At 41.8% G+C, this 18,284-nt stretch overlaps 1 protein-coding gene across 2 annotated transcripts in view; it reads left to right on the forward strand.

The window, feature by feature from the left end:
- The first annotated feature begins 1,229 nt into the window (after nucleotides 1-1,229).
- The window catches only part of mtss1 (MTSS I-BAR domain containing 1), a 115,770-nt gene continuing 98,715 nt past the window's right edge, over nucleotides 1,230-18,284 (forward strand). Inside the window, exons 1-2 of one of the 2 annotated variants that reach the window (XM_014131670.3) lie at nucleotides 1,230-2,011; nucleotides 12,756-12,817. In XM_014131670.3, coding sequence (XP_013987145.1) covers nucleotides 1,940-2,011; nucleotides 12,756-12,817 — 134 coding nt within the window. In that variant the 5' untranslated portion in view covers nucleotides 1,230-1,939. The remainder of the gene's footprint in view (nucleotides 2,012-12,755; nucleotides 12,818-18,284) is intronic. The other variant, XM_014131671.3, reaches the window with a different exon arrangement.

Below are 18,284 nucleotides of genomic sequence, written 5' to 3' on the forward strand. Positions count from 1 at the left end.
TAGTCTAGCTTTTTTAATGGAGGTTGGTCCCACGGTGTTTATACTTGCGCACTATTGTTTGTACAGATGAACGTGGTACCTTCAAGCGTTTGGAAATTGCTCCCAAGGATGAACCAGACTTGTGGAGGTCTACAATTTTTTTTCTGAAGTCTTGACTGATTTCTTTTGATTTTGCCCATGATGTCAAGCAAAGAGGCACTGAGTTTGAAGGTAGGCCTTGAAATACATCCACACGTTGAAAAACGAGTTTTAATGACTCCAACCTATGTGTATGTAAACTTCCGACTTCAACTGTAGCAGACAAAACCTGCTTGATGACGTGCTACAAACCCATGGCAGGATTAGACAGATGGGTATACAGTTAAGATTTACTTGGGTACTAGCCCATGTGGGGGTGGAGGGGAATGAGGCAGTTGATGTACTGGCTTAACAAGCACTTAGTCGTGGGGATGTTGATTTTGTAGTTTCAATGAGCAAGGCAGAGGCAAAAAGCCTGATATGGACAGTGATGGTGCAGAGATGGCAGGAGCAGTAGAATAGAGAAAATAAGGGAAGGCATTTATTTAAAGTACAGACGAAAGTCGGGGAGGGGAGGACGGCAGGAAGGGACAGAAGAGAGGAGGCTATTTTTACAAGATTAACGGTGGGACACAGCCAATTGAATGAGATCTTAAATATGATAGGAAAGCATCCAACAGGAAAGTGTGATTATTGGCAGGAAACAGAGACAGTGGAGCATGTATTGCTACAGTGTGATTTTTAAAAAAACATTTAATTGAACCTTTATTTAACTAGGTAAGTCAGTTAAGAACAAATTCTTAACTTATGACGGCCTACACTGGTCAAACCTAGACGACGCTGGGCCAATTGTGCACCACCCTATGGGACTCCCAATCACAGCCAGTTGTGATACAGCCTGGATTCAAACCAGGGTGTCTGTAGTGACGCCTCACACGCTGAGATGCAGTGCCTTAGACCACTGTGCCACTCGGAAGCCCTGAAAGAGAGAGGCTGAGATCTAGCATGAGGGAGAAGGGGATACAGGAAATTAGTTTAAAGAGTATATTGAGTAGAACGTCATTAGATATAGTCTCAAATACTGTGTTATCTTTTTTAAGAGCAACGGGCTGGCATGAAGGATTTCGTTTCTCCGTCTCTGGCCCACGCTCCATTACAGTAGGTGGCGGTAATGCACCATAACGTTGGATGCCAACCGCGGACAAACCCCACTGAAGAAGAAGAAGAAGAAGAAGAAGAAGAAGAAGAGGGAATATTGAGCGTACCGTGGTAGCAACACACACAAGGCAAGCCAACTCAAAACGATACGTGGATTCTCATCGAATAATTGGGTGAAAGGCCATGACACACATGTGCAAACAAGCTGAAAACGCATAGGAATAAGAGGAGTCATTTTCACCGGAACATGGGAAACTGAAATAAGATTTGTAATAAATATTATTCGCTGACTAGTAAGTAATTTATCAAGAAACTGCCAGTTACCTGCCCGCGCGTTAGCTAGTAGGTCGCTAGTCAGGTATTGCTAGCCAGCCGCATTGCCTATTTGGCTGTGGTAGTTATAGGTTTGGATACACTAATGCCATGTTTTCTCGGAGGTGTATCAAGTTGGCTGGCTAGTTAGCTAGCTAGCCTACCACACTGGGTCTGACAGGAACAGTATTGCAAAGACAGTTAACAGACAGTATGTGGTATTACTATTCCACATAGCTAGCTATGTATTGCCCCCCCAGATTTTATTTTTACTCTCTAAATAACTAACGTTAGCTAGTTACTTTGAAATATATTTTTCTCGATCGGGCTCTATTTTTGGCCCAATTACTTAAATTTTGCACGTCGGGGTTTCCCGCAACGTATATTTATAAACGCATTACTTTTAACTTAAAAGCTAGCTACTACTGTTAGTAGTTTTTCTACTTGGAAAATGGATTCGGGTATTGAAAAGGAATGCAGCGCTCTGGGAGGGCTCTTCCAGATCATCATGAACGACATGAAGGTAAGAGATGTTCACATTGATTAAATAACATTCTTAGTACAGTAGATGGAACTCAAATAGATGTTAAAAGGTTATCTGGTGAGACACTTCAAGTAGTAGCTAGCGAGCAAAGTTATTTGCAGTTTGCCACGTTTTTACGGCTTGCCCCAGTATTCATTTTGCCAACCCAAAGTGTGACTGAGGTAAAATTGGTTTTGTATTGGAATTTCGGTGGACATTCGGTTTTCACTCGTCAATAGCAGTTTACTCAGCATGCCATGACTGTGAACATGGTATATTCTCCATCGGGGTGGATGAAGAATCCCCTCCCCTGGTTCAGAATATCTAATTTTCATAGTCATGTCACGCTTTGGTTAACCTCTCTGGGCTAGGCGGGACGAATTCGTCCCACCTACGTAACAGCCCGTTGAATCCTGTGGCGCAATTTTCAAAACGTTTGAAATGCTATTACTTCAATTTCTCAAACATATTACTATTTTACAGCTATTTAAAGACAAGACTCTCGTTAATCTAACCACACTGTCCGATTTCAAAAAGGCTTTACAACGAAAGCAAAATATTAGATTGTCAGCAGAGTACCAAGCCAGAAATAATCAGACACCCATTTTTCAAGCTAGCATATAATGTCACAAAAACCCAGAAGACAGCTAAATGCAGCACTAACCTTTGATGATCTTCATCAGATGACAACCCTAGGACATTATGTTATACAATACATGCATGTTTTGTTCAATCAAGTTCATATTTATATCAAAAAACAGCTTTTTACATTAGCATGTGACTAGCATTCCCACCGAACACTGCCGGTGAATTTACTAAATTACTCACGATAAACGTTCACAAAAAGCATAACAATTATTTTAAGAATTATAGATACAGAACTCCTCTATGCACTCGATATGTCCGATTTTAAAATAGCTTTTTGGTGAAAGCACATTTTGCAATATTCTAAGTACATAGCCCAGGCATCACGGGCTAGCTATTTAGACACCCGGCAAGTTTAGCACTCACCAATATCAGGTTTACTATTATAAAAGTTTGATTACCTTTTGTTGTCTTCGTCAGAATGCACTCCCAGGACTGCTACTTCAATAACAAATGTTGGTTTGGTCCAAAATAATCCATCGTTATATCCGAATAGCGGCGTTTTGTTCGTGCGTCCCAGACACTATCTGAAATGGTAAATCAGGGTCGTGCGCATGGCGCAATTCGTGACAAAAAAAATCTAAATATTCCATTACCGTACTTCGAAGCATGTCAACCGCTGTTTAAAATCCATTTTTATGCCATTTTTCTCGTAAAAAAGCGATAATATTCCGACCGGGAATGTCCATTTAGCTAAACAGAGGAAAGTAAACAAAGCTTTCGGTCGACGCGGGCACGAGCCTGAGTCTCACAGTACTGTAACCAGCCACTACCCAAACGCGCTACTTTTTTTCAGCCAGAGCCTGCAAAGCCACGATTAAGCTTTTTACCGCCTTCTGAGACCCTATGGCAGCCGTAGGAAGTGTCACGGGACAGCTAAGATCCTCACTCTTCAATAAACAGAGACAAGAAGAACGACACCTTGTCAGACAGGCCACTTCCTGAATGAAACCTTCTCAGATTTTTGCCTGCCAAATGAGTTCTGTTATACTCACAGACACCATTCAAACAGTTTTAGAAACTTTAGGGTGTTTTCTATCCATATGTAATAAGTATATGCATATTCTAGTTACTGGGTAGGAGTGGTAACCAGATTAAATCTGGTATGTTTTTTTATCCAGCCGTGTCAATACTGCCCCCTAGCCCTAACAGGTTAAAGCTGCAGTATGTACATTTTTGGGCGATCTGACTAAGTTCACATTGAAATGTAAGTTATAGATCTGTCATTCTCATTGAAACAAGTCTTAGAAGCGGTATATCTGTTCTTTCTATGCTTCTTGTTAAGTTTAGTTTTTGCGTCTTTTACTTTGTTTTGTACACCAACTTCAAACAGATTGAAAATGCAATGTTTTTGGTTAAAAATATATTTCACTCCGGTTTAGATGGAACGTTGATTGTGATTATCTACACGAAACATTGCTTGTTTTGTCACAAACTGAAAGTAGGTTTCACCACCCAGGAAATGGTGACACGATTGCACCTATTTAAGAGCTATTGAATATTGAGTTCCGGAAGAAACCACTATGTGGGGGTGGGTGGGCACAATAATAAAAAGGCGTGGATTGTTCTCCATCCACCCCTGATTCTTAATATACTGTTTTCATAGTCATGGCATGCTTGGTTCAGTGGGATTGATGGGATAACTGAATATCCAATATAAAACTAATTTTACCTAGCTAAAACAAATGCAACAGGCTAACTAATATTAGCCAACTTGCTCGTAGACCAACTCTACTTGCTTTGATGTTAGCTGGCTAGCTAACCCTAGCTGGAGTAGATCAAACAGGGCCATCCATTTTACCTGTAGCCCCTGGTCAGATGTTCTTCTAACTAGTGAACATTAGCAAGCTGAATTATAAAATATCCCCATGTATTTGTTGAATTTTATCATGACACACTATTGGATGTTTTCCCAGCTTTTCCCAAAAGTCTTTATCATACAAACTCGTCTTTTTAACAAGTGATCTATCGCAACTATTTGCACGTGTGACTGAACACCAATAGCACGCACTCACTTCTGAAATGTTTCCATTCGATTGTGCACAGGTGAGCAGGAAATTGGTCATTGTAAATGCAGAAGGCCACTCTTGTCTATGTGAACAACACTATTGGGAGGTTACAGTAGACCTAACGTTTCCTGAAATATCTACTCAAGAATAGCAGTAGAGTGTATAAAGAGGAGACTGTCTTAGATAAAAAGAGCCCAACCTCTGTCTTTTTCTTTGGTCATAAATGAAGGTCATAAAGGCCATGAAGTCACCCAATGTCAGTGGCTGTTATCCTGATTGGCAACTGACGTTTGCAGGGGTGAGTTGCATGTGGCAGCAGCAGCACCCAGCAAATTACCAGCATGGCATCCCCACCGTATGGCCAAATTTTCCCAACATATTCATATTTAATTTACTTACAAGCAGCTAGGCCTATATCCTTGGATGAAACTTATAGACCTTCCCTTGGGCATGATACTAGAATTGCAACCAATGCCCTTTTTTATTAAAGGGTTAAATTAGAGGTAAATTGAGTAGGCTATTTCAGGTTAGGCCTAGGTTTATTTGCCCAACAGGTTCCCCATCTACCGTTTGCTCAATGTTAGCTGTAGTGAGTAAACATCTATACTGAACAAAAATATGAACGCAACAATTTCAACGTTTTTACTGAGTTACAATTCATATAAGGAAATCAGTCAGTTGAAATAAATAAATTAGGCCCTATTCTATGTTGTACCAAGATGGCGTAGCAGTCGGACGTGTGTTTTGTCTTTGTCTTGTCCCGTGTAAATAGCCATTTTTTTCCTTCATATATATTTGAATCTCACTTTCTATCTACAAACTAAATATACTTTCCTGCAACCCGCCTCACCCAATGTGGTACGGATCTGCTATTTTTATTCCTTATAACTGGAACCTCCATCAGGAGCTAGCCAGCTAAATAGCTACTAGTCTTTGTTAGCCACGGCCAGTGGTCTTCACCTTTAGCTCGGACACCAGCCAGCATTAGCCCGGACAATACCTGCCAGTCTGCCCAGCGCAATATCAACCCAGAGCATATCGGACTGCTTCTCTACCACATCACCGGTTTCCAGCCGCTCTAGATCATTACACCGGCTCATCGCCGCTAGCTAGCTGCAAATGAGTGGCTACTGTTTGCTAACATCTGTCCCGAAGCAAGCACCAGTTAGCCTTGAGCTAGCCTCGAACTAGGCCCATATACCAGCTAATTCTAGGGCTACAATACGTCTTTTGCCAATTGGCCTGGGCCCGTTATTGTCGACACAGAGCCCCGCCGATCCATCACTACTGATCTGCTGACGTAATCGCCCGAAGTAGTCTCAACAGGCTATTCCGTTACAATGTCGCCGAAGAACCATCTGCTAGCTCCGGCCCGCTAGATTTCTTAACGCCGTATCCCCTGCTCGCCTAGCGTGGTAGTGACTACCGAATGGCCCCCTGACTCACATATTGCTGTTAATTGGAACCTATGATCACTCGGCTACACAGCTGATGCCCCCTGGACTGTTTCAATAACACGGTACCTAATTTTGTTTACGTGTCGGTCCCAGCCTCGAACTCAAGCCCTGTATGTGCCTAACTGACCCGCTCTGCCCATTCATCGCCATTTACCTGTTGTCTTAGCTCTCCCGATCAACACCTGTGATTGCTTTATGCCTTGTCAACTGCTGTCTTGGCTAGTTCTTATTGTTTTACTTTACTGTAGAAGCCTCAGTCCCGCTCAACATGCTTAGATGGTTCTTTTGTCCCACCCCACACATGCGGAGACCTCACCTGGCTTAACTGGTGCCTCAAGCGACGAAACCTCTCTCATCGTCACTCAATGTCTAGGTTTACCTCCACTGTACTCAGTCTACCATACCCTTGTCTGTACATAATGCCCTGAATTTATTCCACCACGCCTAGAAATCTGCTCATTTTATTCTCTGTTCCCAACGCACTAGACGACCAGTTCTTATAGCCTTTAGCCGCACCCTTATCCTACTCCTCCTCTGTTCCTCTGGTGATGTAGAGGTTAACCCAGGCCCTGTAGACCCCAGTTCCACTCCTATTCCCCAGGCGCTATCATTTGTTGACTTCGGTAACCGTAAAAGCCTTGGTTTCATGCATGTTAACATTAGAAGCCTCCTCCCTAAGTTTATTTTATTCACTGCTTTAGCACACTCCGCCAACCCTGATGTCCTAGCCGTGTCTGAATCCTGGCTTAGGAAGGCCACCAAAAATCCTGAAAATGTCCATCCCCAACTACAACATTTTCCACCAAAATAGAACTGCCAAAGGGGGCGGAGTTAGCCTGCACAGTTCTGTCATGCTATCCAGGTCTGTGCCCAAACAGTTCGAGCTTATACTTTTAAATATACACCTTTCCAGAAACAAGTCTCTCACTGTTGCGGCTTGTTATAGACCCCCCTCAGCCCCCAGCTGTGCCCTGGACACCATATGTGAATTATTTGCCCCCCATTTATCTTCAGTTTGTACTGTTAGGTGACCTGAACTGGGATATGCTTAACACCCCGGCCATTCTACAGTCTAAGCTTGATGCCCTCAATCTCACACAAATTATCAAGGAACCTACCAGGTACAACCCTAAATCTGTAACCACGGGCACCCTTTTCATCCTGACCAACCCGCCCTCTAAATACACCTCTGCTGTCTTCAACCAGAATCTCAGCCATCATTGCCTGCGTGCGTAATGGTTCCGCGGTCAAACGACCACCCCTCATCACTGTCAAACGCTCCCAAAAAACACTTCAGTGAGCAGGCCTTTCTAATTGACCTGGCCCGTGAAGGATATTGACCTCGTCCCGTCAGTAAAGGATGCCTGGTTGTTCTTTAAAAGTGCTTTTCTCTACGTGTTAAATAAGCATGCCCCATTCAAAATGTTGAACTAAGAACAGAAATAGCCCTTGGTTCACTCCAGACTTGACTGCCCTTGACCAGCACAAAAACATCCTGTGGCATGCTGCATTAGCATCGAGTAGCCCCCGCGATATGCTACTTCAGGGAAGTTAGGAACCAATATACACAGTCAGTTAGGAAAGCAAAGGCTAGCTTCTTCAAACAGAAATTTGCATCCTGTAGCACAAACTCCAAAAAGTTCTGGGACACTGTAAAGTCCATGGAGAATAAGAGCACCTCCTCCCAGCTGCCCACTACACCGAGGCTAGGAAACACTGTCACCACTGATAAATCCATGATAATTGAGAATTTCAGTAAGCATTTTTCTACAGCTGGCCATGCCTTCCACCTTGCTACCCCTACCCCGGCCAACAGCTCTGCACTCCCAACAGCAATTGCCAAAGCACCCCATGCTTCTCCTTCACCCAAATCCTGATGTTCTGAAAGAGCTGCAAAATCTGGACCCTTACAAATCAGCTGGGCTAGACAATCTGGACCCTCTCTTTCTAAAATGATCCATCGCAATTGTTGCAACCCCTATTACTTGCCTGTTCAACCTCTCGTATCGTCTGAGATCCCTTAACCTGTTAGGGCTAGGGGGCAGTATTGACACGGCTGGATAAAAAACGTACCCGATTTAATCTGGTTACCACTCCTACCCAGTAACTAGAATATGCATATACGTATTACATATGGATAGAAAACACCCTAAAGTTTATAAAACTGTTTGAATGGTGTCTGAGTATAACAGAACTCATATGGCAGGCCAAAACCTGAGAAGATTCCATACAGGAAGTTTCCCATACAGGGAAACTGTGGTGTTGTAGTATCCAAACGCACCCACCTTAAACTGTGTGGTCCACAGGTACTCAATCAACAAGTGTCCTTTTAGGTTACATCCATCTTTATAAGGACAGTGCATCGTTCTCCATCCAGTGTGAAAATGTATTTGAGATGTGCAAAAAGTATGCTCAACCTCGTTGGTGTATGATTTGTTACTGGGCTATCGGGCTCACCTAGCCTCCCAAGGGCCCTTGTTAGTAGCAGTTTTAGTGTAGAGAGGAGCTGGACCGTCATCTTTTTTGTATCAATTATTAATCCAATAAGTGGAGCACAGGAGGCAGGCTGGCTCCACTGTTGGTACAGCTCTAGGCATGAATGAATGACAGCTGAGCTACAGCTTGAATGAAGCAAAGTTCGCTACTTTACTGTTCAACAGGATCAATGATCAGTTATGTTCCAGTGGCATACCCTGATGCTGTTTTTGGAGGCAGGGAGATGGCGCAAGAACTAGCCAGTAGGAGTGTAGAAGGTGTATGTTAGTAATTTCGTCTTTCCATCGCAACAGCAAAATGTAAGAGATTCTCTCCGGGAGTCAACACGGATACAAAGGCTTTCATGCAGTTTAAAGAGAAACTCGAGGGACTAACTTCACAAGAGCTGTACTCACTAGGGAGAAAAAATAAGAATCAAGGAAGTGAAACCATGAAAGAAACAGGGAGGGCTCTCCTGGGTGGATCACTAAAAGCTTTTTTCAGACACAGGAAAGCAGCCTCTTTGGTACAAACCATCGGCACTGGTAGGCTACAAGTGGTGCTTAGACGCTATGCACACAGTTTTCTAGTCTGCAAGTAGTCTACAGCTATTTTCCCCTTCATAATTTCATGAAGTTGTAAAATTATTTTATGGAATTCTGCTACTGAAACCAGTTTGAAAGGTGAGAGGCAAGCACAAAACTGCAGGCTATAGGCTATACTCCCCATCCCACACTGTCCAGCCCCTTTGATCCAGATTGCATTTTGCCAGGTGCAATGGCCTCAGGTTGCCATTTCAGAGCATCTGCACTGTTCATGCTGCCGTGTGAATGCATTATGTCCTGTGTATTTTCATGGTATTTCTTTTGAAGTAATATAAATCAACCAGTGCCTGTCCAACAGCACCCGCAAACAATTAGTCATCGTGACGGCAATTGATTGATCAGTGGGTCATTACACCTCAAAAAGCACAAGGATTTTGACACCCATCTGTTTCTGTTCATTTATGTAGTTAGAAACATAAGATTAGCGTTCCTCTAAAAAAAAAAAATGTTGAAATATAATTTCATCTCTGAGAAATTAAGCTAATTGATTGCACCCAAACTGGCAAGTTTTTATCTATAGGCTTCATATGATATCCCATAAATATAGTACCTAACATCTGATTTGGACCAAGTTTTTCTAACAATTATTTAGACATGAGGAATCCAAAGAAATGGTCAAAAGCCACCCGCTCATGTGTCGTGGATAGTCCTACTCTGAGCCGCAGCGCCATACTACTTGTCAGACATAGAACTGATACTGTATAATCGTTGTTGGGGTGGGTTTGTGTTGGACTCCGTGGGTGGCTTTTGACCATTTCTTTGGATTCCTCATCTCTCTCAAGGTTTGGTCCAAATCAGATGTTACGTACTATACTACTGTTCAAAACTTTGGGGTCACTTAGAAATGTCCTTGTTTTTGAAAGAAAAGCACTTTTTGTTTATTTTAAAATAACATCAAATTGTTCAGAAAAACAGTGTAGACATTGTTGTAAATGACTATTCTAGCTGGAAACAGCTGATGTGAAAAGGAATATCTACATAGGCGTACAGAAGCCCATTATCAGCAACCATCACTCCTGTGCTCACAACGTGCCATTGGTTAGCTAATCAAAGTTTATCATTTTAAAAGGCCAATTGATCATTAGAAAACCCTTTTGCAATTATGTTAGCACAGCTAAAAACTGTTGTCGTGGTTAACGAAGCAATTAAACTGGCCTTCTTTGGACTAGTTGAGTATCTGGAGCATCGGCATTTGTGGGTTCGATTACAGGCTCAAAATGGCCAGAAACAAAGACTTTGTTCTGAAACTCGTCAGTCTATTCTTGTTCTGAGAAATGAAGGCTATCCCATGTGAGAAATTGCCAAGAAACTCAAGATCTCGTACAATGCTGTGTACTACTCCCTTCACAGAACAGCGCAAACGTGCTTTAACCAGAATAGAAAGAGGAGTGGGAGGTCCTGGTGCACAACTGAGCAAGAGGACAAGTACATTAGTGTCCTCAACTGGCAGCTTCATTAAATAGTACCTGCAAAACACCAGTCTCAATGTCAACAGTGAAGAGGCGATTCTGGCCTTCTGGCAGAGTTCCTCTGTCCAGTGTCTGTGTTGTTTTTATTGGCCAGTCTGAGATGCCTTTTTCTTTGCAACCCTGCCTAGAAGGCCAGCATCCCGGAGTCGCCTCTTCACTGTTGACGTTGAGACTGGTGTTTTTGCAGGGTACAATAGTCATTTAAAGCATTAACAATGTCTACACTGTATTTCTGATCAATTTGATATTTTAAATAGACAAAAAACAAAGTGCAAAGTTTCAAAAACAAGGACATTTCGAAGTGACCCCAAACTTTTGAACGGTAGTGTATATTTATTGGATTTTATTTGAAACCTATAAATTAAAATGGCCAATTAGATTCATTTCTCCAATTATATTTCAACAAAATAATGTTGCAGGAATGGTAATCTTATAGTTATGAAATAATTTATGTAGTTAGAAACATCTGAGATGGTTGGTGTCATATCTTGCTGGAACGGCCCCAATAAAACATTGACTACTTTCCAACCTTACCCAGTTCTATGTAGCCTAAAAGGCAAACAAGGCTTTCCTAGTATGTTTGTGCTGGGAAACCGGTTTAGAGTTATGTTATTTGTTTCCTCAGAAATCGCACCATAGTGATCTCTATCAGTTTATTTTCCTCCTCTCTAGAATACATTACATTATCTCTGCGAGTCAGCACATCTCCTAAAACTGTAGCCAGTAACAGCTGTATTGCTCTGTTGCCAACAGGGGGGAAAAAAGCTTCTTTTTTTTCTCACTGGCCTTGGGGCAGCAAAAGGCTCATTATCATGTGACTTATCAGGTTTATTCACAGGGCCCTGTATGTGAACTTACATAAGGATTGGTTTGTTGAAGCAGGTCAACAGCAACGGAAAGCAAATGGCATGCAGTGAATGCATTTACTGTCACAATTCGAGGAGAAATTATTTATTTCATTTGTACATGTCATTGCTTGTTCTGTAGTTAATGTCCTTGTTTCGTAGTGACTTCTTCCAGTAGCTTCCTAGATCAATCGCTCCTTCGGCCAAGGACAAAGGTTGATTTGATTCTTAATTGTTAGTGGATAGAGTCACACACCAAATAGCCCCTTTTGGAGACGGAAGGTACAAAACAAGCACCACCAAATTCAGCCGAGGTGCGTGCTTGCAGTGGGAGCGAACAGCTTGGCTCGGCCGATAAGAGGCTAAACGTTTGAGACTTATTGTCTAAGCGGCATTCCCACCCCACATTTTATCAACAGCGGCTTGGGTCAGCCATTACCAGGTGACCAAGTTTTGGCTAGGCCTACTTCTGTTTCTATTTTTACATTGCATCATCTCTATAGAATTTGACTTATTTTTGTGCACCATGCAGTGGTCCTTTAGTTGGCTCTGTGATTATTAGGCTTTCATTTCTACTCATGTTCTGTAGCCAGTGCTATGTTTTTGCCTCTCTGAAATATTTGGACTTGACAGACAGCCCCTGTTAATTTAAATTGGTGTCAGAATTTAACAATGGTCAGTCATAAAACAGGAACAGTGTCTTGTTGACCGGAATGATTATTTTGCTGAAAATAGTAATGTACGGTGAGTTTACCAAGTTAGTAAGTAGCTTTCTTACGTAAATTCTAGTGCGCTAGCAAGCCAGAGTGGAGACTCGTTGCTAGGCAATATTTGGACTTGACAGACAGCCCCTGCCTTATTTAATTTCACATGCAGAAGAACCCCTTAGTAAACTAGCATTTTAACTGCACTATTAGAGCTTGGAACACAAGCATTTCGCTACCCGTGCAATAACTTCTGCTAAATTTGTGTGTGACCAATATTTTATTTGAACTCCAACTGGTTCAATGCAGCAGCCCTATTGACTGTTCAAGCCTCCCTGACCCACTCCTTTTCCCAGTAACAGGCAATATTCTTCACATCCAATTTAAAAATGACAGCATTATTGAGTTAAATCATCTAAGCGATTGCAGTCTCAAAGAATGGTCTAGTAGCGGCTGACATGAAATGTTTTTATCCTATAGATTTAAGGATTCACTACTGTTTTTAACATCTAATCCCCATGTATTTTCTTTACAGGCTAGTTATCCAGCCTGGGAAGACTTTGTAACCAAAGGAGTGAAGCTGCAATCCCAGCTAAGGTAAGAACTAACCCTTGCCTCTGCAACCCCTCTCAATCAATATCCATTCATTAGCAAAAAGGGTCTGTGTGTGCATGTGCCAAAGATGAACAGTGAAGTAATGACTGAAAACCCATCCCCATTTTTAATTTGAACACTATTAACAAGTGTGTAAACAGTAATGACCTAACAAAATAACAGCCAGTTCCCTGCAGATTTCTTGGCCAGATACGACTCTGTATAGAGATCTCTTATGAAATGGAAGGTCATGTTTGCAAGGTCAGCAAATATTCTGGCCACAGCACTGCCTCGCTGCCCTCAGGGAGAGAACTGAAAATTAGGATAATGACTCCCTGCGGTCCACTTGAGTCGATAAAAACATCACCGTGTCCGCTTCACTCATGCCCAATTAGCACTGGCGCTAACCTAGCATACTGCAAGGGCAACTGGAGGGCAGGGCACTGCCTTGCTCAACCACCCTAGGAGTAAGCAGACTGACAAACAGTGCCTTCAGAAAGTATTCTTACCCGTTTACTTTTTCCAAATTTTGTTACAGCTTGAATTCAAAATTTAATTAATATTTGTTCACCAATCTACACAACACTACATAAGGACATTGAAAACATGTTTTTATACATATTAGCAAATGTATTGAAAATGAAATGCAGATCTCATTTACAAAGGAATTCACACTTTGTAGAAGCACCTTTGGCAGTGGTTTTACAGCTATTAGTCTTTCTAGGTAAGTCTCTAAGTGCTTTCCACACCTGGATTGTGCAACATTTGCAAATTTATTATTTTCAAAATTCTAAAAGCTCTGTCAAATCAGTTGTTGATCATTGCTAGACAACCATTTACAGGTCTTGCCGTAGTTTTTCAAGACGATCTAAGTCAAAACTGTAACTCAGCCACTCAGGAACATTCACTGTCTTCTTGGTAAGCAACTCGTGTAGATTTGTCCTTGTGCTTTAGGTGATTGCCCTGCTGAAAGGTGAATTAATCTCAGTGTCTGGTGGAAAGTATACTGAACCAGGTCTTCTTCTAGGATTTTGCCTGTGCTAAGCTCCATTCCGTTTTATTTTCTATCCTGAACCTCCCCAGTCCTTAAGGATTATAAGCATACCCATAATATGATGCAGCCACCACTGTGCTTGAAAATATGAAGAGTGGTACTCAGTTATTTGTTGTATTGGATTTTCCCCGAACATAACACTTCGTATTTAGGACAAAAAGTTAATTGCTTTGCCACATTGTTTTGCAGTATTACTTTAGTTCCTTGTTGCAGACAGGATGCATGTTTTGGAATATTTGTTTGTACATGCTTCCTTTTCACTCTGTCATTTAGGTTAGTATTAGGGATGTTAAATTCTGACACCAATTTAAATTAACCTTTAACCCCTGTGCGGCCTCATGCAGCGAAAAATCATATCGCCATTAGCATAAAATTTAATATTTTTTTTTTTTTCAAATTATATAGTTTTATAGATACACCTCTCCTGAATCGAACCACGTGGTCCGATTTCAAAAAGGCTTTACAGCAAAAGCAAAACATTAGATTATGTTAGAGGAGTATATCGTAAAAGTAGCCACAGCCATTTTCCGACCAACCACATGCATCACAAATAACCAAAAAATGGCTAAATGCAGCACTAACCTTTTACAAACTTCATCAGATGACACTCCTAGGACATCATGTTACACAATACATGCATTCTTTTGTTCGATAAAGTTCATATTTATATATAAAAACAGCATTTTACATCGGTGCGTAACATTGACTAACTATTTTCCCTCAAATGCATCCGATGAAACAGAGCTACAATTTACTAAATTACTATTCGAAAACATTTTTAAAATGTAATATTGTCATTCTAAGATTTATAGATGAATATCTCTTGAAAGCACCTGTAATGCCAGATTTAAAATTAACTTTACTGGGTAATCATACTTTGCGATGAAAGGGGATGCGATACTCTGGAAAAATAGGCTAACGTTACAGGTCAGCGCCATCTTGGAACAATCGCATTTCACATCTAGTCTTGTATACTATTGTCAATAATCTACTGGTTTTCATAGCAACTTTCTTTTGTTGTCCAGAAGCCAAAAGCACAATCCTAATCATATTAACAACTCATCCTAGTTGTTGCATATTTACATTTTCACTCTTTCTAACGGAGATGTTCATCTCTAACATGAAACCGCTTATATCAGGTGTCTTTTTTTATATCAAAAATCTCTTCCCAACCTACATGGCACAGCTTCCATTTTTTGCGGTAATGCTGCAATAAGTTGGTTGAAATTTGGGGTAGAAAATACATTTCCGTATTTTTGTTTGGCTGCATATGTGACAACTCCACCAGTCCTATTTATTATCTTTTTATTTTTTACTCTCTTTCTCCCCAATTTTGTGGTATTGAATTGGTAGTTGGTCTTGTCTCATCGCTGCAACTCCCGTATGGAATCAGGAGAGGCGAAGGTCGATAGCCGTGCGTCCTCCGAAACCCAACCAAGCCGCACTGCTTCTTGACACAATGCCCGCTTAACCCAGAAGCCAGCCACACCAATGTGTCGGAGGAAACGTGTCGGCGTGCATCCGCAGACATGGTCGCCAGGTTGATTCCATATGTGTTATTTCATAATTTTGATGTCTTCACTATTATTCTACAATGTAGAAAATAGTAAAAAATTAAGAAAAACCCTTGAACGAGTAGGTGTCCAAACTTTTTACTTGTACTGTATGTCACCATTTAGATTGAGATACAAGTTTAAATTCTATTTATCATAATATATGTTTTAAACTTACCATAAAGTACCATAGTGAATTGTTCTCTGCTATTCCACCCGCTAAAAGGGCCTCTGTTTTAAATGCAAGTTGTAGCACAACAAAATGTGGAAAAAGTTGAGGGGTGTGAATACTTTCTGAAGCCACTGTCTCTTTGGTACTTTAGGCTAGCCACCCACTTTACTCCTGAGTGTTAAAATTAACTCCTAGACCAGGACTCTCCAACCCTGTGCCTGGAGAGCTACCCTCCTGTAGGTTTTCGCTACAACCCCAGTTGTAACTAAACTGATTCAGTTCATCAAACAGATAATTATTAGAATCAAGGGGTGCTAGATTAGGGTTGGAGCGAAAATCTACTGGACGGCAGCTCTACAGAAACATGGTTGGAGAGCCCTGTCCTAGACCCGAAACAATTACTCCTGTATACCTAAGGAGGTTACTGATATAGGTTTTTAGCAATATGGAACTTGCTCCACATTGCCTTCCGATGAGCTTGGTTGAATTTTTCACCATATTGCTTGCTTACACCCCATATCTCTACAGGTCCATTTGCTTACAAAGTAAGGAGTAAAGGTTGACTTGGGATTCAGCATTCGTGTGTCTCTCTGGATTTATTTTGAGTCCGTCGTTTAATAGTGATTTGAAGGAAGGAGCGTCAGTAGGAACAGTATTGCCATCCTCTGCCAATTGTCGCCCTGTAACAATGGCATCTCTCTGCTCTTCCCGTCAAACAGTTTCCACTGGCCAAGCTTGCTGACGATTGTCAAGTTGTAGTATTTCCACCCACCTATCTTGGGGTTACGAGTGAGAGCCTCTTTCCCTCAGTACCTCCGATGGTCATTCACAGCTGTAACACCTGATACCCTGGTCCTCATCGGTAATACCACCCAGCACTCACAGTACATTACAGGGCCTCCACAATACAGCCATTGATGCTCTGTGTCTGAGCTACTGTGTCCTCCATGACTCCATACGCTGTCTGGAGCAGGTCTGCCTATACCTTAAAACCTTTTAGTTCTGAAGGATTCGTTGCCATAGAAATGTACCAGGCTGAAAGGTGAGCCACTTTCGTATGACCGTTTATCCAGAATTTACCAAAGTTACCTCGCTAACTTTTCAAACCTGCTTCATAGGATACCCCTCAGGCCAGTACCAGAGTGCTGTTTGGGAAAAGTCTAGTCCAGACACGAGTGGGTGAAGCTGTGTCACCTCTGTTTGGAAATGCACAATACTCTACCTAAACTCACAATGGTGAAAATATTGAAAACCAATTGATTCCCACTTTGGAACATTTGCAAAATAATCCATTCAAATTACAGATTAGCCTATACTTTTAACAGATCACAGTTAAACAATCCAATATATAAAGCAATGGCATACTCACTTGGGGAAAATGTCTACATTTAATAATGATTTAAAATCCCATAAACTGACATCTAAAGGGCAATAGGAAAATAGGTCTAGGACATGGTTATGTAGGGGTTTTCCTAACCATGATTTAGGGCTGACATTCCTGTGATCAAAACAGTCACAGGCCGTGTCTGAAATCTGGCTTGCTTACTACTTACTAAAACGGCATACTAAGTACTAAGTGTACTACATACTAATTCAATTGATTGGACATGATTTGGAAAGGCACACACCTGTCTATATAAGGTCCCACAGTTGACAGTGCATGTCACACCAAAAACCAAGCCATGAGGTCGAAGGAATTGTCCGTAGAGATCCGAGACAGGATTGTGTCGAGGCACAGATCTGGGGAAGGGTAGCGAAATATTTCTGCAGCATTGAAAATCCCCAAGAACACAGTGGCCTCCATCATTCTTAAATGGAAGAATTTTGGGCTCTTCCTAGAGCTGGCCACCCGGCCAAACAGAACAATCGGGGAGAAGGCCCTTGGTCAGGGAGGTGACCAAGAACCCGATGGTCATCCTGACAGAGTTCCTCTGAGATGGGAGAACCTTCTAGAAGGACAACCATCTCTGCAGCACTCCACCAATCAGGCATTTATGGTAGTGGCCAGGTGGAAGCCACTCCTCAGTAAAAGGCACATGACAGCCCGCTTGGAGTTTGCCAAAATCCACCTAAAGACTCTGACCATGGAAAAACAAGATTCTCTGGTCTGATGTAACTCCTTGCCCTGAAGCCCAAGTGTCACATCTAGAGGAAACCTGGCACCATCCCGAAGGTGAAGTGTAGTGGCAGCATCATGCTGTGGGGATGTTTTTCAGCAGCAGGGACTGTGAGATTAGTCAGGATTGGGGAAAGATGTACAGAGATCCTTGATGAAAACCTTCTCCAGAGTGCTCAGGGCCACAGACTGGGGCGAAGGTTCACCTTCCAACAGGACAACGACCCTAAGCACACAGTCAAGACAATGCAGGAGTGGTGCCGAATACAACAGGTATAGACCTTACCGTGAAATTCATATTTACAAGCCCTTAACCAACAATGCAGTTCAATAAATATTTTAAAGTATTTACTAAATAAACTAAAGTAAAAAATAGAGAAAATGATCTAAGTAACAAGTCAAAGTGCAGGGGGTACAGGTTAGTCGAGGTAATTTGTAAAGTGACTACGCATAAGTAATAAACAAAGGGGGGGTCAATGTAAATAGTCCGGGTGGCCATTTTGATTAATTGTTCAGCAGTCTTATGGCTTGGGGGTAGAAGCTGTTAACCTCTCTTGGGCAGGTGGGACGCTAGG

The sequence above is a fragment of the Salmo salar genome, chromosome 12, assembly GCF_965601325.2.
Source record: "Salmo salar chromosome 12, fSalSal1, whole genome shotgun sequence".
NCBI classification, from domain to species: Eukaryota; Metazoa; Chordata; class Actinopteri; order Salmoniformes; family Salmonidae; genus Salmo; species Salmo salar.